Source organism: Pleurodeles waltl, chromosome 2_2 (genome assembly GCF_031143425.1).
Source record: "Pleurodeles waltl isolate 20211129_DDA chromosome 2_2, aPleWal1.hap1.20221129, whole genome shotgun sequence".
In the NCBI taxonomy this organism is placed as follows: domain Eukaryota; kingdom Metazoa; phylum Chordata; class Amphibia; order Caudata; family Salamandridae; genus Pleurodeles; species Pleurodeles waltl.
In genome coordinates, this window is record NC_090439.1 from 301,770,351 (window position 1) to 301,793,079 (window position 22,729).

At 42.4% G+C, this 22,729-nt stretch overlaps 1 protein-coding gene across 2 annotated transcripts in view; it reads left to right on the forward strand.

Annotated features, from left to right (window-relative positions):
* Positions 1-21,406, forward strand: part of OTULINL (OTU deubiquitinase with linear linkage specificity like) — a 318,990-nt gene extending 297,584 nt beyond the window's left edge. The window contains exons 7-8 of one of the 2 annotated variants that reach the window (XM_069219762.1): positions 9,096-9,365; positions 18,755-21,406. In XM_069219762.1, coding sequence (XP_069075863.1) covers positions 9,096-9,365; positions 18,755-18,937 — 453 coding nt within the window. In that variant the 3' untranslated portion in view covers positions 18,938-21,406. The remainder of the gene's footprint in view (positions 1-9,095; positions 9,366-18,754) is intronic. The other variant, XM_069219763.1, reaches the window with a different exon arrangement.
* The last annotated feature ends 1,323 nt before the right edge of the window (positions 21,407-22,729 follow it).

Below are 22,729 nucleotides of genomic sequence, written 5' to 3' on the forward strand. Positions count from 1 at the left end.
GGAGGATGTTGATGATGATAGACTTGAAAATGGTATGCAAAATATGGTGTTAAGTATATAGAGTAGCAATGTCAAGGGGAGGAGTCTTCAGTCACCTAAGTGTTGGTTAAGTATTGATGGCATGCGGGTGGAAGTTATGGTGGATTCATGTGCATGGTATGTTATAATGGGGAAAACGCTATTTAACCAATTGTGGCCTGTCAGAACTGCAAAACACTAAAACCTCTGTTTGTAGTTATTCTGGTCATAAAATTGTGATAGTGAGTAAAATACAAGCACAGTTTGCTGGAACGAAATGTACTTTAGAGGTCCTTATAGCTGAAAGTAGGGCGACACTTTTGGGTTGGCTACATATATGTGAACTTGGGTTGAAGGCAGACCCTAGTGCTAGTCCCCCCGGTGTATGCTGTGAATGTGTGTAATTTGCGGACTAATAATGATTTGTATTCTGATCTTAAAAAAAAAAAATCCAACAGTTTTCAGTGGTTAGTTGGGTAGTATGAAGAATTTCCAACATACTATTGTTTTAAAAGACAATGCCGTTCCTGTCAGACAAACCTTAAGGAATGTTCCGTTTAACTATAGAGGGAAATTGAAGGAAATGTTGCGAGTCTTGTGCGACAAAGACATTATTGAAAGCTCCGATTGGGTTTCTCTGATTGTAATTTCTGTGAAATCGAGTAGGGAGCTCAGGCTGTGTGTAGACTTGCGAGCACTCAATGATGCTATTTGGGTAGATGCTCTTCCATTGCCCAATTTACAGGAATTAATGTCATCTATTGGTGATGCTACAGTGTTTTCAACTATCGATTTGGCAAATGCTTATCATCAGATACATTTGAATCCAGATTCTAAGCATTGTACAGCGTTTATTACACCTGAAGGGATGTCAGTGTAAAAGGATACCTTTTGGATTGGCTAGTGCATCCTCAGTTTTCCAAAGGGAATTATCCAAAATACTTTCAAATATAAATGGTGCAAAAGTGTTTCAAGACAAGATATTAATATATGGAAAAGTTGAAATTGAGCATGACGGCATTTTAAAGGCAGTGTTGCTAGCATTGAGAGACTACAGGTTGCCAGTGAAAGATCAAAAGTGTAAATTTGGAGAAAAACAGGTGGAATATTTAGGTCATATTATTTTTAAGGAAGGTATTTGACCCAAGATCAGCCATGTGAAGGCTACCAAAATGCAAAGAGCAATTGCTATCCTTTTTGGGGTTGGCTGAATTTTATTCTCATTTTGTGGAAAACTACGCATCCAAGGTGGAGAATCTTCGAGCGTTGCTGAGGAAAAATGCTAAATTTTGCTGGTAACAAGTACATGCTAAGAAATTTGCAACTACAAAAGAAGAAATTGTGAATGCATCTTGTGTAAGATCATTTGATGAAGCTGCTGAATGTATCATATCAGTGGATGCTTGTAGGTATGGTATCGGTGCAGTATTATCTCAACAGAGAAAGGGAAGTTCATGGGTAGTTGCATATGCATCTCGTACTTTATCCCATGCAGAGAGGAACTATTCTGTGATTGAAAAGGAGTTGTTGGCTGCTACTTGGGCGGTGCAATGATTTAGAATGTACATATGGGAGCGTAAATTCAAGATTTGCACTGATCATAAACCTCTGGTTAACATCTTGAGTTCGGGAGGTGGAAAAAAACCTTATTCCCAGGTTAGCAAGACTTGCTTCGAAATTACAAATGTATCATTTTGACATTTTGCATCTTCTGGGGAAGAGTAACTGTGTGGCAGATGGGTTGTCTCAATTACCTCTGGCCACTGGGACTGTTGAGGAGGTTGATGATGGTGAATGTGATGTGGCATTTACTCATTGCGGTTTCTGCAAAATGAGAAAATGGATTTGGGGATATCTGAATGCGTGTAGATGGAAGAAATGCAGAAGGATGAGATTTTGTTGAAAGTGAGAGAATTCATCTTGAAGGGGTGGCCGTCAGAACGGAGTGTGCAAGGTGAATGTAGTACATATTGGAAAGATAAGGATGAATTGTCAGTGTCTAATGAGATAATTTTGAGGGGTGATAAAATAGTACCTCCTATGGTATGTGAGCAACTATTGTCAGTTTGGGGCATAAAGGTCATGGGGGAATGGCACGTACCAGGAGAAAAATTAAGGAAAGATTTTGGTGGCCTGGTCTGGAAGGTATGGTGGATCATTGGGTAAGAGAGTGTAGTGTGTGTATGTTGAGTGATAAGACTGTTTAACCTTTGGTGCTACTGTTGCAGATGGTTGAATTGCCCAATGGGCCGTGGCGGAAGGTATCAATTGATTTCAGGGGACCATATGATTCCTGCTCAGGAATCATATGCTATTGTCCTGATTGATTACTTTTCAAAATGGCTGGAGGTTCGTATGGTTGGCAATATAACCACTGATACGGTTATTGAATTTTTGAAAGATGTATTTGCAAGGGAAGGCATTCCAGAAAGCATTGTGTCGGATAATGGGTTGCAACATATTTCTGGCGAGATGTAGTCATTTTTGAAGAGTTGTGGGGTGAACCAAGTGAGGGTCTGATTGTATCATCCAGAAGGGAATGGTCAGGTTGTAAGTTTTAACAGAGTAGTCAAGAAAGCTATACGATTAGCATTAGCATCCAATTTATCTTCGAAGGAGGCCATCCAAAGTATGTTGTTATCTTACAGGACTACAGCCTATTCTGTTACAGGCAAGACACCTTTTGAGCTATTGAGGGGTCAGAAATCATCTTCTAAATTAACTGCTTGGTGGTTGAAAGACAAAAACAAAGAGAGTTACAGAGGACTTTAATTCTGTGAGGGAACGAGTACAAGAGTATCAGGGCAAGGTGTTGAAGAGAGTTAATAATGGAAGATCTATGCCACATTTGGTAGATTGACAGTATGTGTGTGAGGAATCCTGGTTTAATATGTAAAAGGGATGCTCAGTGGTCGAATCCTGTGAAAATTATGGAAGTTTTGGATGTTGCTGTTAAGCTTGAAGATGGGAGAATACGTAAATTGCGGCATGTGAGCTAGTTCAAAGGAAGTGGCATTCCTGAGGGGAAGGAGTGCAGCGGTCAAGATGAGGTTAATGGGTATTTATGGGGGAATTATCCTATTTTGCAATCGGATGAGGTGCGCTTATGGTGGTGATGGTGTTGGGTCTGGGTCTCATATTGTTCCTATTCGGAAAAGTCAGAGAAAAAGGAAGTTACCAAGGTCATCAAGGAATTTGTGATGAGAAGTAAATAATTCAGAGATAAACGAAGTTATCAAGGTACCCCCAAGTTTTTGTGATTGAAGTAAATAATTACAATTTATGATAAACAGAGAATTGTTATTGATATATATTTAATATGTTTTTTTTTTATTATTGAAAAAAATGTGTTTTAGTTGAGGGGGAAGATGTGTGGTGATTAGAATGTAGTGGTCATAATGGGATGGAACACAATGGGGAATGGAATGTTGGGAGGAGATGGACAGTTGCTGGGAACGGTTTCTGGTGCGTGTTGTGCCGGCATTTGCTCCTGTAACGAGCCACATATTTAATAAAGGAAGTAGACGTTTAACCTACTACCTGCTGTATCGTCTTTCTACAGGCCATATCCCAAATAGATGGGGTCAAAGTTGTTCTGCCCACCGGTGGGCAGATGGGGCAGTTACCCCCAATCCAGAAAGACTACTATATGCCAGGGAATTGAAGAAAAATAAATGAGTGGGATGGTGGCTAACAACCAGTAGGGGCATGGATATGTCCCCACCCCAACTGAAGGGGGTAACGGTATTTCGACTCTTCCCCCCTGCACACTAAAACATCTAATGCCACAGCAAGCAAGAGGACATTTGATTATTTGGGGTTTTGGTTTTACATTTGGGCCATGAGAGCTTGTCTAACTCTCAAAATCATCCCACTTGGAATGGTGAGGCCTGCACTTTTTGGGCTTTGGGATACTGTCATGTAGAAAAATCTATGAGACCTAGACACATCTGAAAACTAAACATCTGGGTAAGTCCAGGGTGGTGTGCTTCACATGCACCCCGCACCATTTTCTTGCCCACAATGCTCTGCAAACCTCCAACTTTGTTGGAAATCACACATTTTTTCCACATTTTTGTGATGGAACCTTCCGGAATCAGCAGGAACCTACAAAATTCCTACCACCCAGCATTGTCTCATCCATGGCAATAAAAATTCTGCCCCACTTGTCAGCCTAAAAACTTTTTTTTTTCAAGCTGCCCTTTTGGACCTGTTTTGGTCCCCTCTCATTTTCAACATGTTTATGGCTCTTCCGTGTCAAAGGTACTTGGCCCACCGACACAAGTTAGGTATCATTTTTACTGGGAGACTGAGGGGAACGTTGAGTGGTAGGAAATTTGTGCCTGTGTGGTGATCCTACACAGAAATGTGGGAAAAATTAGATTTTGTTAGGTAAATTTGAGGTTTGCCGAGGACTCTGGGAAAGAAAGCACTGGGGGATCCACGCAGGTCACACCTCCCTGGACTCCCTCAGCTGTCTAGTTTTTCGAACAGCACAACTTAAAACCAGCTTGGTGAGGGGAAATTGGCAATTAACTAGCAAACCTTACCTTAATTTACGGAAGACTTTACCATCCGCATCAAGTAACGCTATCATCCAGTAGCTGCTCAATTCTGATTTAGGACCTCGTTCATGTAACAGGTTGCAGGATGGATCCTTTCCAGGATGAAGGAATATTAACCATGGAGAGACTGGTATTAAATACGGAAGTTAAAAGTATGGATATGTTTGCTGCACTTTTCTTTATTGTGGCATTTGAAATTCCAATGGGGTTGGAGGGGCGAGAGGGTCTAGTTACTGTGATGCAAGTACTTATCTCCTCAATTGTCGTTTCAAGTTTAGAAGTTGGTGAGACTTCAACTTTCATAATTGGTGATTGTTCAACAGAATCATCCAGATCTGTAAGGTATATTTCCAACTTGTTATGATTTATATGGTGCTCCCCTAATTTATTTTTCTTGTCCTGACCAAATCATATTAATGACTAAAATGTATGTGAATTATTTCTTTCGCATGGATTCATGAAGCTTGGCCCATAGGTGCTATTGTTGCTTTAATTTTATTTTTCTCAACAATGACTGCAATTCTTTTTCCAACTGTTGAATTTCCTTATCCTTTGAGATGTTGTTATTAACTTCTAAAGCCCTTCTTATTTTCTGCCTGTAAAATTCTTTTAAGTTGACAATTTTCACAATCCAGTAATTTTAAGACACAAGTTTATTATTAGGGCCGGTCATGCCCATTGAGAGATAACTAAAAAGGCCTGTAACTAAGACTCACATTCTTTTACATTTGAATTATAACTAGACTCTTAGATTTTAAGCATTTTGGATTGAATCAATGCAAACTCCCAAAGTTTTTCTATTTTATTTACTAGGTGACAGTTCTATTTAATTGTTCTTCCTGTTATCTCTTCATTATTTGAACGATCTGGTAGTTTAGACATACAGAGCTCTTCATAAGACCATTTAAGGGTATTTGATTGGGGGTAGTGACTACTCTTCCTCCTACTTTTAATGCAATATTTTGACATTTGTTAAAGTCCAAAATATGTATAAAGGTATTGTAGATTGAGTACAAGCTGAATAACAAGTATAGTTTGCAGGCTGATCTGTTGGAAATCTTCCACTTAGTGTTTGAAAACAGAGTTTATCAAAAAAGGACCTAATAAATGTGTCTGTCTGTTTCTGTTGAGAAAAGCTGTAATTTAGTGGAGAAATGTCATAATGCCATTTTTCTGAATCCTCCGCTTTAAAGAAAGGGTTTTCATGTGGAAAGGTTAGTGTTAGAAATTGGGTTTCTGATTGACTGGGATATGAGACCTGTTCAAGCACTAACCACAATCCTAGTCAGGGTAAAGCACAAGCAAATCCTAAATTAACTTTTGCTCACCCTCATAGCTTGGTACAGAGCAGTCAGGCTTAACTTAGAGGAAATGTGTAAAGTATTTTTGCAACACTTCAAACTGTAAAACAGTGAAAACACTACACAAAAGGATACCACACTTGGTTAGAAAAATAGAGCTTAATTTAATGAATAAAACAAGACAAAAATCCAATTAGCAGGAGATACTAAATTTTAACGTTTTTAAGTGAAATAGCACCAAAGAATTTAAGGCGCCAACTGTAGATATCTGGTCCCACTGGACTGGGACAAAGTCAAAAGTTCAAGACAGCTGCGATGGAGCACAGGACGGCTACAGTGACTCAGTTTAGTCCACTGAACCAAAGAACCTTAAATCCCGGGTTGCGGAGATTTGCCTGGATCCATATTGAAGATGCGTCGCATTGCAGAACCAATGTGTCAGTTCTGAGATGCGGCTCGGCTGTGGTGCAAGGTCCTGTTGGGTAGTTGATGAGGATCCCGTCAACTGGGCTTTCTGTATGAAGGCTGGTGTCTAGGATGCATGGTGCATCAGAGGCAATGCGTCGATTCCGTTGAGCACAGAGGCTGCGATGCAAAGGTTCAGCCTCATCGTTGAGGCTGCTGATGACAAGGGATGCAAAGAACTTGGATGGGGAAACAGGTTGCACAGCAGCGGTTCTGAGGGCGATGCATTGGTACAAGGTTGTGACACTAATGCAAGTCTTTGGGATGGGCCCAACCCATGCAGCGGTGTTGATGTGTTGATTCTGCTCAGGATTCCACCACACAGCAGAAGATGCAGCGCTTCTTATGGTTCCACATAGGCAATGCACCTTAGGCTCCCTTCCAAGGGTCTTGGACAGGGGCGGCACCAATTGGCAGGGTAGATTCCCAGGTTGCATAGTTCAGGTGCAGGAGCAGAGTTGTTGGAAGTCTGTTATGTTCCTGAGACTTTAGAGCAGGAGGCCAGCCAGCTAGCCCTTAGAGTCACTCTGGGATCAAGTGATACAGGTCCAGTCCTTCTCACCTAAGCAAGAGGGCAGCAGGCAGTAGGTCAGTACAGCAGAGCAGTAGTCCCCGGAAGTAGCAGTCCAGCGGAGTAGCAGTCCTCGTAGTAGCACAGCAATCCTTCTTCCTGGCAGAGTATTCCCAGGTCCAGGTGAAGGGTGGTGTCTAAGGTCCAGTACTTCTATCCAATGGTGCTTTTGAAGTGGTGGAGACTTCAGCGACTTACCGCTGAAGTGCACAGAGGCTTTCTGCCTTGGCTCCAGACTCTCTACAGGGGGTGAGAAGGAGTATGCAGCCCTTTGTGTTGGGGCAGGCCACAGCCTATTCAGATGTGAGGCTGGATCCAGCTTAACCCTCTCATCGTGCCAGAATGGCCTCCTGAGTCACACCTAAGCTCCCATTGTGTGTGGCTGTCTAGGAGGGATACACAAATCCCAACTGTCAGCAATTCCAGACATGTGATCAGAGACTGGCTGCAGGTACCAAATGGCTAAAGCAAGAAAATGCCAACTTTCAGAGACACCAGAATTGAAGACATTATCGCTTCCCAATTTTACACTTATTAAGTGTAATAATGTAACCCCAAAGTTATCCTACGGGATATTTAGGCCTTGTAGAAGTGAAAACAAATTTGAGAGTTTTTCACTACCAGGACATATAAAACTTAATCTTACATACATTGCACTCTGCTCTCTGGGTTAACCTGGGCCAATCTTAGTGGTGAGCCTTATGTATCAAAACGGAAGGTTTAGGCTTGGCAAGAGGTTTATTTTGCCAGGTCAACATGGCAGTGTAAAACTGACCACACAGGCTGTGCAATGGCAGGCCTGAGACATGGTTAAAGGCCTACTCAAGTGGGTGGCAAAATCAGTGCTGTAGGCCCACTAGTATCATTTAATTTACAGGCCCTGGGTACCTGTAATACCATTTTACTTGAGACTTCCAAGTACATTAAATATGCCAATTGCAGATTAACTAATTTTACCATGTTTAGGAGAGAGAGCACAAGCAGGTTAGCAGTAAGGTGCACAGGTTCTAAATACCAGCATAAATAAATTCAGAAAAATGGAGGAGGCAGGCAAAAAGTTGGGATAAAGAGCTGCCTAAGGCTGTCAGGTCTAACAGTTGGCATTAAAATCACCCCTTAGAATTATGGTTGAATGTTAGATATTCTCGATATGGTCTTCAAAAAAATGTAAACAGCATGAAAGTAAACTGTAATCTTTTGACTTTTTGGTAGAGATACAAATGTTAATTATTAAGAGTTTTGATTTGTACTGAATCTCAGCAAGAACAGTAAGAGCAAAAGATTATTTAAATAACAAGGATGATCTTTTTATTTTTAATGTAATATTACGTAGGGTAATTTAGCCCTCCACTGGGCATGCCCATGTTATTTTTTCTTGATTTGACTTCCACAACTTCAAAGTTGGAAATAAGGCAGATATCCATTCTTCATGTTTCCTAAAGAGGATGTGGTTAGATGTAACAATTTTTATCAAATCATGCCGCTAATTTTTAGATAATAATTGAGACCGGAAATATTCCATGAATAGATGTTGGTAATTTGTGTAGTGAAATTCAGAGGCTTATCAAGGATACTGCTTTATCGCTTCGGATTCATGATGCCTTAAGGTATATATGTGCGAATATCTGTTAATGCCATGCCTTTAATATTCTTGACATTTAATTTTTCTTAATACAGAAGATGAATTGGAACGGTTGATTTCAAAGCTTTTAAATTCAGTCATGATTGAAGTATCCAGACCTTTACACTTATGTTTAAAGACAGACATTTTCTGGACTGATTTTTTTTTTTTTTTTTTAAATATTGTTAATCTTGTACTTTATGTGAGACAGTTCCCCACTGAGCAATGGTTTCTTGTATGTCCCAAATGTGATTCATTAAAAGGGCTGGTTTTGTCCTATGTAGTAACTTTCTAGTGACAAGACTAATAAATGAGGTCTGTTTTAAGCATGCCAGGCTTGCTCATGCTGTGGTCTGGTTTAAGCTAAAAGTACAACGACAATCACGATTAAAAACAGAAACAACCACTTAACTATTTCACAATTTATTTGTTTTAGCAGACAACTTGGTCGGACTCTAACCTCTTCTTCGAAAGTGTTCAAGAGATGTGCATGTCATTTTGTTCTTGTATATGGGACTTGAATTATCAGTCATTTTTGTTTTTCTTTGTTTTAGTGGACTGAGATAATTGGAGCCAAAGACCGGGAAGAAAGAGAAACGATGTGCGATATCCTATTCTCTGACGAGGATAAGGAGTACAAACTTTATGAAGCTGTGAAGTTCATCCTTCTGTACCTAGTAATGGAAGCCCACGATAACATGATGAACGGGCAGACCGTTCCTACATTCTTCAGTGTCCTGTTTGCTCGTGACTCATCCTTGGATCCCTTGAGCTTTATGATAAACCACCTTAATCCAGTGGGGGACACAGGCGGTTTGGAGCAGGTACAGTCCAATGCACTACATTTACTGTAAAACATGGCTGCTTGTGTTTGAGGTGATTATGGAAAGTGTAGTCTGGTGATTACATGGAAGTTCATCTAAGGAGCTAACTGTATGTGAGGTCATCAACTCTTATACTAAGCAAACTCTTGTTGTAAGCATAGTGCCCTGCAATGTTTACCTGACAAATTTCAGCATGCCATACCTGTCAAAATGTACAGTGGAAATCAAGCTGTATATTCCAGTGCATGTGAAAAAACAATTCTACATGTAGATTTTCATTTTGCAGAGGAGAACTCTGAATACCATTACCCTACCCAGTAAATACCGCCCCATGGTATATGTGTTTACCAGGTGCAGTAAATACCCCACCTTTTGCCTGTCCAGTCCGAAGCAGGGCCTTAGAGTAAGACCGCAACCAAGAAATGGTCTGTGGCATGCATTGAACGAGCTCAACACATAAAAGACTGTTGAAATGAAAGGTGTCATCCCAACTATAGACAGGTATCCAGAAAGTGAACATTATCCATAAATTAGTAAAACAGATTGTGTTGGAAAAAGAGATATGATCACTATGCAAGTATACACTTCTTTGATGTTAAAAAGGGACCTGTATCTCTTTTCTTTTAGCAGAGCTGAATGCTGAGCAAGTCCCATGATTTTTGCTCACTAAGAATCTTTTTTTCATGCTCCCTAAACGAAGAGTGGAATTTACTAAAAAAACAATGAGCATGAAGCACAGGAAAATATCTCCGAGTGCAGAGGACCTGTTGTTTGTTTTCCCTGCCTAGTAATGCCATATCTGCTAAATGGAGCAGTCATGACAGCGAAGGAATGGAATCTCATGTCTGTCTCCTGGTGGGTGTGAACTTATAGAATAAATGGAGGAATACAATTGCATTAACATATAGGGGGTCATTACGACCCTGCTGGCAGTGTTCCGCCAGCAATTATGACCGTGGTGCAAAAGCCATAGCCATACCGCCGGCCCCTCCAATTTACCGCCAGTTTTCCGTCTGGGCGTCATAATCCCCAGGGCAGCGGTGCAAACACCGCTGCCCTGGGGATTATGAGTCCCCGACCGCCAGCCTGTCCGTGGAGGTAAACACCGCCATGGAAAGGATGGCGGTAAGGGGACTTGGGGTGCCCCTGGGGGCCCCTGCACTGCCCATGCACTTGGCATGGGCAGTGCAGGGGCCCCCAGGCATAGCCCGTCGCGCATTTCACTGCCCGAATTTCGGGCAGTGAAATGCGCGACGGGTGCTACTGCACCCGATGCACATCAGCATTGCCACCGGCTCTATTACGAGCCGGCAGCAATGTTGATGTGACATTTCCGCTGGGCCAGAGGACGGTAACAGTGTTACCGTCCGCTGGCCCAGTGGAAATGTCATAATAGGGAGCCAGGAATACCACCGGCGATGGCGGTATTCTGTCTCCTGCAGCCTCGGCGGTCTTCTTGCAAGACCGCCAAGGTTGTAATGACCCCCATAGTCTTTTAAAGTGCATGGGGCAGAAATGAAAAAAAGTTAACATTTGTATTAACACATTCTTTTAACCCCTTCGCTGCCAGGCCTTTTCCTCCTCCTGTGCCAGGCCTTTTTTTGGCTATTTGGGGAAGTTTGCGCTTAGGCCCTCATAACATTTTGTCCACATAAGCTAGCCAAGCCAAATATGCGTCCTTTTTTTCCAACATCCTAGGGATTCTAGAGGTACCCAGACTTTGTGGGTTCCCCTGAAGGAGGCCAAGAAATTAGCCAAAATACAGTGAAAGCTTTGTTTTTTTCAAAAAAATGGGAAAAATGGGCTGCAGAAGAAGGCTTGTGGTTTTTTTCCCTGAAAATGGCATCAACAAAGGGTTTGTGGTGCTAAAATCACCAGCTTCCCAGCATTCATGAACAGGCAGACTTGAATCAGAAGACCCAATTTTTCAACACAATTTTGGCATTTTACTGGGACATACCCCATTTTTACGATTTTTGTGTGCTTTCAGCCTCCTTCTAGTCAGTGACAGAAATGGGCATGAAACCAATGCTGGATCCCAGAAACCTAAACATTTCTGAAAAGTAGACAACATTCTGAATTCAACAAGGGGTAATTTGTGTAGATCCTACAAGGGTTTTCTACAGAAAATAACAACTGAAAAAAAAAAATGTAAATTGAGGTGAAAAAAACAGCAATTTTTCTCTACGTTTTACTCTGTAACTTTTTCCTGCGATGTCAGATTTTTGAAAGCAATATACCGTTACGTCTGCTGGACTCTTCTGGTTGTGGGGATATATATAGGGCTTGTAGGTTCGTCAAGAACCCTAGGTACACAGAGCCAATAAATGAGCTGCACCCTGCAGTGGGTTTTCATTCTATACCGGGTATACAACAATTCATTTGCTGAAATATAAAGAGTGAAAAATAGCTATCAAGAAAACCTTTGTATTTCCAAAATGGGCACAAGATAAGGTGTTGAGGAGCAGTGGTTATTTGCACATCTCTGAATTCCGGGGTGCCCATACTAGCATGTGAATTACAGGGCATTTCTCAAATAGACGTCTTTTTTACACACTCTCTTATATTTGGAAGGAAAAAATGTAGAGAAAGACAAGGGGCAATAACACTTGTTTTGCTATTCTATGTTCCCCCAAGTCTCCCGATAAAAAATTATACCTCACTTGTGTGGGTAGGCCTAGCACCCGCGACAGGAAATGCCCCAAAATACAACGTGGACACATCCCATTTTTTGACAGAAAACAGAGGTGTTTTTTGCAAAGTGCCTACCTGTAGATTTTGGCCTCTAGCTCAGCCGTCACCTGGGGAAACCTACCAAACCTGTGCATTTTTTAAAACTAGAGACCTAGGGGAATCGAACATGGGGTGACTTGTGGGGCTTTGACCAGGTTCTGTTACCCAGAATCCTTTGCAAACCTCAACATTTGGCTAAAAAAAAAAAAATTCCTCACATTTCAGTGACAGAAAGTTCTAGAATCTGAGAGGAGCCACAAATTTCCTTCCACCCAGCGTTCCCCCCAAGTCTCCCGATAAAAATGATACCTCACTTGTGTGGGTAGGCCTAGCGCCCGCGACAGGAAATGCCCCAAAACACAACATGGACACATCCCATTTTTTGACATAAAAAAAGAGGTGTTTTTTGCAAAGTGCCTACCTGTAGATTTTGGCCTCTAGCTCTGCCGGCACCTAGGGAAACCTACCAAACCTGTGCATTTCTGAAAACTAGAGACCTAGGGGAATCCAAGATGGGGTGACTTGTGGGGCTCTGACCAGGTTCTAATACCCAGAATCCTTTGCAAACCTCAAAATTTGGCTATAACAAAACATTTTCCTCACATTTCGGTGACAGAAAGTTCTGGAATCTGAGAGGAGCCACAAATTTCCTTCCACCCAGCGTTCCCCCAAGTCTCCCGATAAAAATGATACCTCACTTGTGTGGGTGGGCCAGGTGCCTGCAACAGAATAAGGCCAAAAACTTGTAGAGATAGAGGGGATAGCCCCGCTAGTTGATAAGGACATATTCTTCTTTTATACATCTTTAGGCTGACTCTGCTTTGGGGACCCACACAAGTGAGGTGTCATTTTACTTGGGAGACTGAGGGGGAATGCTGGGGAGTAGGAATTTTGTGCTGGAGCGGTGATTGTACAAACGAAAGTAAGGAAAATATGCTTTTTTTAAGCACATTTTGAGGTTTGCAGAGGAGTCTGGGTAAGAAAATGTTGGGGGATCCACGCAACTGGACTCCTTGGGGTGTCTAGTTTAAAAAAATGTCTGGGTTTGGTAGGTTTCCCTAGACGAAGGCCGCACCCAGGGCCAACACTAAAATTGTGAAAAGAAATGCACTTAGGTTATGTGAAAAAGACCCCTCACCCACCAACCAAGTTGGTGGCATGCTTCATCATCGGGGTCCCACCTGAGACACCTAGCGTGTCTCAAGTGTGCTGCGACGCCTGATTACAGCAGAGCAGGTTTTGTCATGTGTACCACACATACTGGTTGGATTTGGCACGAGGGTGAGTGATGGTTCAGTACATCAAATTTTATTAACAAGAGATTTCACAAAAGTGAAATGCACTGGTAATAACTGAAAGGCCAGAAATCTGAACCAATGACTCACAGCTCGTGAGCTGTAAAGCCACGACAAGGCACCAACCACTTTACAGTCCATTCACACACCTTTCATACATGACATGCACAAGACCATTCACGCCGCCAACCACGGGCCCAGCACATTACAACACTCGTATCAACAGACAGCGCCAGTCAAGGGCCCATCACTTTCATACGCCCACATGCCTGATACAGCAATCACACCATCTGATGAGTGTGTGGACTGGCGTTTGGCTGGCACCGCTAGCCAAGCGCCACCCCACCCAAACCGCCAGCCAAGCGCCATCCCAAGCACACCGCCAGCCAAGCGCCACCCCAAGCACACCGCCAGCCAAGCGCCACCCCACCCATACCACCACCCAAGCGCCACCCCACCCATACCGCCAGCCAAGCACCACCCCAAGCACACCGCCAGCCAAGCGCCACCCCAAGCACACCGCCAGCCAAGCACCACCCCACCCATACCACCAGCCAAGCACCACCCCACCCATACCGCCAGCCAAGCGCCACCCCACGCACACCACCATCACTTTTATTTTGGTTTATAAACAACAAAGAAACCACTAACTAATTATAAAATAAGTACAAAACTACAAACACAAAAGCTCTAACTAAATACATGACAGTAATGCCAACCGTGAAACCGAACATATGAAAATATAAAATAGGCAGTTTACGCTCACGGTATTTCCCAAACGTTTTTCCTTGTGTGGTAACTTCTAAAACAGCCAGGCACACACAGCCCAGGCTTTGAAGGGCATTCGGGGCAGTACATCCGGCTCTCCCTCCGGATTGATCTCTGGGCACATAATCTACATTTCTTTGTGGACAAGTCTTTTTTGGGATTGGGAGGAATGTGATCTGGAAAATGGCGATCTTTTAATCTAGCCACATCCTCCACCACTTCTACTCTAGGAACTGTTACCCGTTCCACCACAATAAGGCTCTCTATCACTGACTCCTGAAATTTAAGAAATGTCATCCTTGACTCAGGTGAACAATCCTTGAACACAATATAGGCATTAAAAGTTGCCAAATGAAATAAATGTAGGGCCAACTTTTTATACCACACGTAAGACTTACGAAGAGCAGTGTAAGGTTCCAACCTCTGATCTACTCTATCAACACCACCCATGTGCATATTGTAGTCCAAAATGCACGCAGGTTTGCGCACTTCCGCAACCTGACCCCAAACAGTCACAGGGGAAGTACTCTCATCATGGATGGTAGATAGCATGTACACATCCCTCCTGTCTTAAATTTCAGAGTTAGCAGCTCATTATTCTGCAAGGCACTGTACTGTCCCCTCTCAAGTTTTTTACAGACAAGCTCCCTTGGATAGCCTTTCCGGTTAGAACGGATTGTGCCACAAGCAACAGTGTCCACTCTAAATAACTCCTTGAACAACTGCACTCCAGTGTAGAAATCATCTACGTACAAATGGTGACCTTTGTTAAACAGTCGTCTACCGAGTTCCCACACAATTTTTTTGCCAACTCCAAAAGTGGCCGGACAACCGGGAGGGTCAATACTGGAATCCCTACCAGTGTAGACCCGGAAATTATACACATATCCTGTACTGCTTTCTGACAGCATATAAAATGTTATCCCATATCGTGCCCTCTTACTAGGAATGTACTGCTTAAAAACTAAACGCCCCTTGAAAAGGACCAAAGACTCGTCCACACTTATCTCTTTGCCTGGAACATAGACCTCTGAAAACCGATCTACAAAATGATCAAGGACAGGCCTAATCTTAAAAAGACGGTCACAATCAGGCTGATCTCGTGGCAAGGCTAAAGCATTGTCTACAAAATGCAGCATACAAAGAATAAGCAAATAGCGATTACGTGTCATAGTTGCAGGAAATGTAGACGTAGCCATCAAGGTAGACCAATAAGAAGGCAGTGACGGCTTCCTGATCAACCCCATCAAAAAAGTCAAACCTAAAAACATTTTAATCTCTTCCAGATATGTGGGAACCCACTGAGTAGCTCTAGACTGAGGCTTAAGTCTGGCAGCGTTGTCCCGCAAATATTGCTCTGCATACAAATTAGTCTGCTCCACAATCTCTTCCAAAAAGACATCGTCCATAAACAGGTGAAAGAAATGGACAGGCAAAATGTTTTCCGTATTGACTCTACACCCTGGGAGACCAGTAAATGCAGGTAACTGTGGCAGCTCCATGTTTGGGGCAATCCAGGTGTCAGGTCTTTCAATGGGAAACCCTTCAGCCCCAGGCTGCTGCACTCTTGGCACATCAATGTCCTCCTCTACAACAGGCCCTTCATCTGCACTGAGAGTAGCTTCCTCATCAGAAGAATACTCTCGGACAGAAAACTCACTGTCAGAATCTCTCAATTCCTCCTCTGCCTCAGATGCAGAGTCAGTCTCGTAATCATGGTCTGAAGACGACTCAAAGAGCATGCCAACAACCTGCTGAGCGGTCACTCTGTGGCTAGCCATGATCCTCACTAACAACAAATGGATTGCCAACAACAACTAGCACTAAAATAAGTAATAAACAAAGTGTAGCTTTATCACAAAGAGTTATGTGCTAAAAAACTATACCACTCACTTGCCTGAAAAAGCTACTCACCAGCAACTACTATGCACAGACACAGCAATCACCAATGATATCCCACTAAAAAGAAAAAAGAAAATTAGACATATGACAACACAAATAACATTGTGCTCAAATCTAAGGACAATTTCACACACAATACTGCATTTAGTACACCACCTACAAACATGTGATTCATGCATGTCAACAATACTCCTTTGGAGTAAATTGCTTTCACTTACCCAAAACATGCAACTATGCAAACCGCAGGACAACTACTGCCAAAACTGCAGGGATCCACAGCAAAGGAAGCAAAAGCTTTGAACTAGAACAAAAAGAAGAAATAAATAGTTAGAATCACAAATACAAACACTTCGCCAGTTGACAAACACCCCACCACCAAGAACTTAGAAATTGTCCCTGGTGCCTAAGTGGCTTCTGCCCCACTAGGAGGCAGATGAGCCTAAAAAACAAAATAGGCTGATCTGCCTCCAAGGTGGGCAGAAAAGGCCATCACTAACGTGCCAAAGGTGCCGCCGCCTCCCCCCCCCCCCACAAAACACACACACAGGATCCCTGGTGCCTAATTGGCCGATCTGCCCCCAAGGAGGGCAGAAATGGCCAACAGCTCTGTGCCCTCTTTAGGGGGCGACCCTTGCCAAAGGGGGCAAACGGGGGGCACCCCCAGCACTAAACAAAAAAAGGGGAACCAAAAAAAAATCCCTGCCGTATTGGTGGTTTCTGCAAAAATAGGCCCCACTGCCCCAGAGACAGCCAATATTAAATTTCCCCCCTTTGGGGGGGCAACCCTTGCCCAAGGGGTGCCCCCAAAAACACACACACCTCACAATCCCTGGTGCCTAGTGGGTTTCGCCCCCCCCGGGGGCCAGATTAGCCAAAAACATGGCCTATCAAGCCCCGGGGGGGGCGAAACATAGAAAAAAATTATTGCCCCTGGGGCAGCGACCCTTGCCTAAGGGGTCGCTGCCCTAAAACAAAGAAAATAATTTCCCTGGTGCCCAAGGGTCGCTCCCAAAATATATACAAAATAATAACATCCTTGGTGTCTAGTGGTTTCCCCCCCTCCTCCCCCCCCAACGGGGACAGATTGGCCGAAAAATCGGGCGATCTGCCCCCGGGGGGGGGGGGGGGTGGGGGGGCAAAAAGGAAAATAATGCCCCCCTAATGGGAGCGACCAAAATATATACAAAATAATATTACATCCCTGGTGTCTAGTGAAACCGGTACAGTTAACTGATTGAGACCCTATTTTGCATAAGATTGATCTAAAATCGGATAATAGACCACTTTGATCTGTGTTGAATTTCTTCTTGACACAAGTGGCCGTACTATGGAAAGGGCGCAGTAACTCTGATTGCGCCATAGTACACCTTTAAACAGGTGCACTTGGCTCAGGCATTGCACCCTATTACAATGTGTGTGCTACCTCCATGGCAGCCACAAACTTGGGATGACCTTGGAGAAGTGCATTCAGTGAAACTGGTGCGGCTGCGTCAAAGCCGCTCTGTGTTACACAGTGTAGATGACCTGTGCTTTAATGAGTTGCAAAGATCCCCCCTGCAGGCGGGTGCAGTGAGTGACTGAACCTGCCTACAGGGGGATGCCTAGGGGGTCCTTGGAACCCCATTCACCCCTGGAGAGGGCTGCCTTCAGGAGGTATACTGACAGTGTGCCACCTTTTTGTGGCACACTGTCGGAGCACCTCCAGTGGGCCTGTTTGCATCTGACCCTATGTCCAAAATATGGCACGGGAACAGAGGCAAAGACATTCCCTCATTTGCGTGGGATCACACCTTCATGCAAATGAGGGAACACCCCTTTCTTGCTAGACTGGTGCTACAGCGCTATCAATATTACAGAAGGTGCCACACAAGCATCTGCAGCCCCTTTTGTAATAGCATTGTGCTCCGGGGATGGTTAAAGCAGGTGCACACGCTCATTGCGCCTCTGGGGCACAGTGTATAATAGAGCCCCAGGTGTTTATTTTATGTATGATTGCTGGGTGTTATGAATATAAGCTCTCTGATTAATCTGTTATCCTGGTTCACCTTAGGATTCTCCATTTGTTTCTTTTACCATCGTACCGTTAGTCTATGGCTTTGGTAACACTGTGGAATTATGTTTCTCACACCCTTTTGCTGCTGTGCCGTATTTATTGCCTCATGTGATACTCTACTGTTGTGTATTATATTATCCATGTTACTCAGTATAAATACACCATCACATAATGTATCCAAAAACTCTAAAAAAAATAATAAGTATTGTTTTTTTTTTGTTTTTTGTTTTTAAATGGACCAAACATATGCTGCATAATATTGACCCTATCCCAAGGGATTTGGCTTGTCAGATCTTGGCAGTGTGCAGTTAGCCTGCAAGATACTGATGAAAAGAAGACAATAACAAAGTAGTATAGGTTTGTAATGAAGTCCAAAAATCAGGACAGTTACAGTATTGCTGTTTACAGAACAGCTAAATATGCTAGAAACTATAGTGACATACTACGGAAGCAAATTCTTCCTAGTATTTTGGAGCACAAAATGCAGATTCCCATCAAAGTAGAGGAAGCACATACAGAAAACCACATGAACATTTTTCCATGATGCTTTCGAAAGACGTTCGTCATGGTTAATACATAACAAAATAGTAGTGAAATATTGCCTCAATTAAGATAGTGTGTATTTGTTTTTCCATCAGGTTGAAATGTTCCTTCTTGGATATGCCTTGGAAGTGAAAATACGCGTGTTCAGGCTGTATAAGATTGACAAAGTTGACTTCCTGACATATTATCCAGAGGAGCATCCCAGAGAATGGCATCAAGTTTCTCTAGTGACTGAAGATGATCGTCATTACAACATTCCGATGTTTCATGATAAATAAGGCAAAGAAGAGCGTGTGCTTAAGCTTGAGACTTCCAGTGTTCTGGGTCGTCAGAAGTCTTGGATGGAAATATGAAAGCAGCAGTCTCCTATGTCCCAGAGGCACCCAAAGCCGTGCTTCTGTGCCATTGACTATAAGTAAACATTTCTGACTGCAGAAATTCGACTGGGTGTTGTTCTGCCTGTGCAATTACATCAAGGGTACTTTAGAGTCTCTCTTACATATATGAAATCTACGAAGCAAATGCATATAGACTGTTTTTACAGCTAATATTTTTGTGAGTTTCATCAAAGACCAATATTTAACTATCTAAACAAAAGTGCATCTTGACTTTTATAGACAGTGGTGTTGCTCCTTTATGTTTCCTCTCTTTTCTATGCTGCCGGTGCAGAACTCAACAAAGAGCTATGGTGTAAATTAGGTACAATTTTCAGAGCAAATCATAGTGACTTTAAGATTTTGCCTTTAATGAAAACCCAAAACAAGGCCTAAACTTAAAGAGAGACGTTTTTTTTCAAGGAGGAAAGACACCCATTTGAAACATTGAGACTTTTTATGAAATTAGTGTCCCTAAATAAATACAGTACTCACATAAGCATAAAAAAGCTCACCACACAGTTTAAAATAATTGTTCACACCAAGATTTCTTGCCAAGTTGGATTTGCTGTGTGAAACACCAAATCGGTTTCTTCCTGTGGAAGTAATGCTGGTTTGGTTTGTTGGTATTTTCATAAGAGATGCAGGGCCTGCTTTTGAGCTAGATCTGAAAGTAAAATCCTCAAATGGAAGAAGCTAAGAGCGGAGGATCCATTGGTGGAATTTCCCACAGCCTAAGGAGAGAATGGTGGATACGATTCTAGCAGTTTTCCTCTGTTGGATTTAGTACTTCCTCCTAAAATAACATCATTTTCAGTTACTACCCAACCTTTAATCAGGCCTTTTAGTGCACTGTATGAGTGCACCTTTGTTATTACAGGTCTTACTTGCATAATGTATAGTTTATTTTATTTTATTTTATAAAGATGTGTTCTATTTATGTTGATATTGGAAAAGAAAAAAAAACATTTCCAAAATACTAAAGAGCCTGAGAGCATGCAGTTTGTTCAACCCAAAACATAAAACGTTACATCGTTATTAATGAAAAGTAAATCTGCCATTTAAAAGTATATAGATACCAATGGGGTAGAGGATTCATATATAACTTTGCATTCCTTGCTAAAACATAAACTGAAAACAAAAGATAGACACATACGCATCTTCTAGAAAATATTTACTCTGTTGCAATATTTCCCAACCAAAGTTTGACCGTTTTAAATCTCTAAATCTACCCTAAATCACTTCTTACAAATGTTTGATGGTGGACTTAGATGGCCACAAACATTTTGTTACAGAGACATTAATGGATGGTAGACAATTTGGCAGTCAATATTTTTAAGACTAGTTTTCTAAATATTTGCAGTCTATGTTGTCACATGTTGCCTCAAAATAATTTCCACTGTGCATGATGTAAAATGTGCATGGAAGCGGTAATGTATCGTTTTGTCCCCTTAAGGGAACAATTGCATTGTTGAAATCGTGGTCTTTGCTTACGGTGACGTATTGTAAGAAAGAACATATGTATTTGATCGTTGCACCTACAAAAGAGCATACCAACAGCAAAGGTGGTCTTTCTATGTCGGGTTTTATTGAATAAAAAGAAGTCTGAATCTGCCCCATTTTAGTTCCTGAATTACGCAGTTTAATTCTACAGTTAAGGCAAACAGTAAAAAACGTTCAACTAATTTGTGACTCTGCGCATTGTACCATGGGATTTTCTGTTTTGTGGGTTTAACCACATTTGCATTGCCTGCCCTTGGTCACTCCTTTAACTTTCTAATTTTGCATACACAAATGAGGTGATTTTGCAGTTTCAACCCTTTGTACAACTTGCTTGAAGTTTGCACATATGCAGTTTCATATGCAAAGGTTATGCACAGGTCATATAATTGCCACTCGTGCCAAAACATATGAAAATCACTTAAAAAAAAAATTATGAACGTTTTAACTCTTTTGCATCTTGCACATTTAATGTTCATTGGCTACCAGAAAAATTAAGTTTTGTGAATCAGACTGTAACTATGCATTCCAACCATACTGTATTGTTCTCTTATTTCACTGCTGGTGTTGCAGCTGGTGTAAAATATGTGGCCATTTTTCCTCATGGCTATAAAATGGTCTGTCTCTTTTGTGTTGTTGTGAATAATCTGCAATTTTGATATGTACAATTTAATGCTTTATTAGGGTGTTCGTTCTTTGGCTATCAGAAAAAAAAACGTTGAGATCAAGAGACTACATTTTATGTTACTATCCCGTTTTAGTTTGTGGTGCTATAAAATATGATCTAGGTTCTCTTTGTAACTATAGAATGTCATGATTGTCAGTTGCTGTTGAATATCTAAGCTAAGATGCTAATAAACAGCATGATGTATATGACTAGTCTCCAAAGCGTCTACGGTTGGCAATTTTTGTTCTTTTTTAATGAAACGTTTCTTTAGCCTTTAGTTTTTTAATTTCTCTGCAGGGCATGTTCGGGCAACATATAATGGTCGAAGTGGGTCCCCACTGAAACCTGAGAAACAACTACATTTTCGGCTTTCCTTACATGAACTTCATGTGGTTATCCCTTGCAAAAAAAAGTCTGGTGAGAACCATAAGAACTGTGCACTAATGTGTAATTTCACGTGGTTAATGTGTCTGTCTCTGGACCTTACTTTGTTAGGAAGAACCAACAAACTGCAGGAACTGGAACATTTGTGGTTCGTGGGCAACATGTCTAACAGCTGGTGTAGGTGGTAGCGAATTCTGCAGAATTTCGTCACAATTTGCTTCATCATTCTCAAGAATAATAAAAACAAATGCCAAGCCCTAGTCACAACTCCCTCACCAACCCGTGTCACTTTTAGACCCTGCTTTAGTATTAACAGGTATTAAAGGCCTGATTTAGGTCTTGGTGGAGGGAATACTCCATCACAAACGTGACGGCTATCCTGTCTGCTTTACTACGATCCCCATAGGAGATAATAGATCACAATACAGCGGACGGGATGGCCATCACATTTGCAATGGAGTATTTCCCTCCACCAAGACCTAAATCAGACCCTAAGTGGGCCATTCGGAGTTTGGCTGATGGAAACATCTGTCCACCAAACTCCCAATGAGGAGACCACCACGGTGCTGGCGGTCGCTCCACTAGCCCCAGTCCAACTTTCCCACTGGGCTGACCAGTGGAAATCAGGGTTTCTGCCCCGTGGGAAATGTGTGGCAGCATTGTTCCCAGCTCATAATTGAGCCAGCGGCAATGCTTCAGCACGCGGGGTGCACTAGCACCCTTGAAATGCACACTGCACAGCAAACAGTGTACATATCAAGGGTGCTGGGCAGGGGCACCCCTGCACTTGTTCTCTGCCTGCATTTTCATGCCCATGAAAAGGATGGCAGAGAACAAGGCTGTAATCAGCACAGCAGCGCTTACTTTAGTGCCGCCGTGGCTGATTACAACCATGACTGCCGTCATCTCTTCGGGATCACTGATCCTGGCGGAGACAGCAGTCTTTTGGCGGCCTGGCTGCCAAACTCCTAATTTGACGGTCTGACTGTCAAAGCCGCAGCTGTCATGACCGTCACTGCGAGTCTTGCTCTCTAGTGACCGCCGGACTCGTAATTAAGCCCTAAGTCTTTTACAATTCTGGGCCATAAATCTTTAGGGAATACATTCATTCATCACCAGGGCCTTGTTGATTTGAAAATGCACCT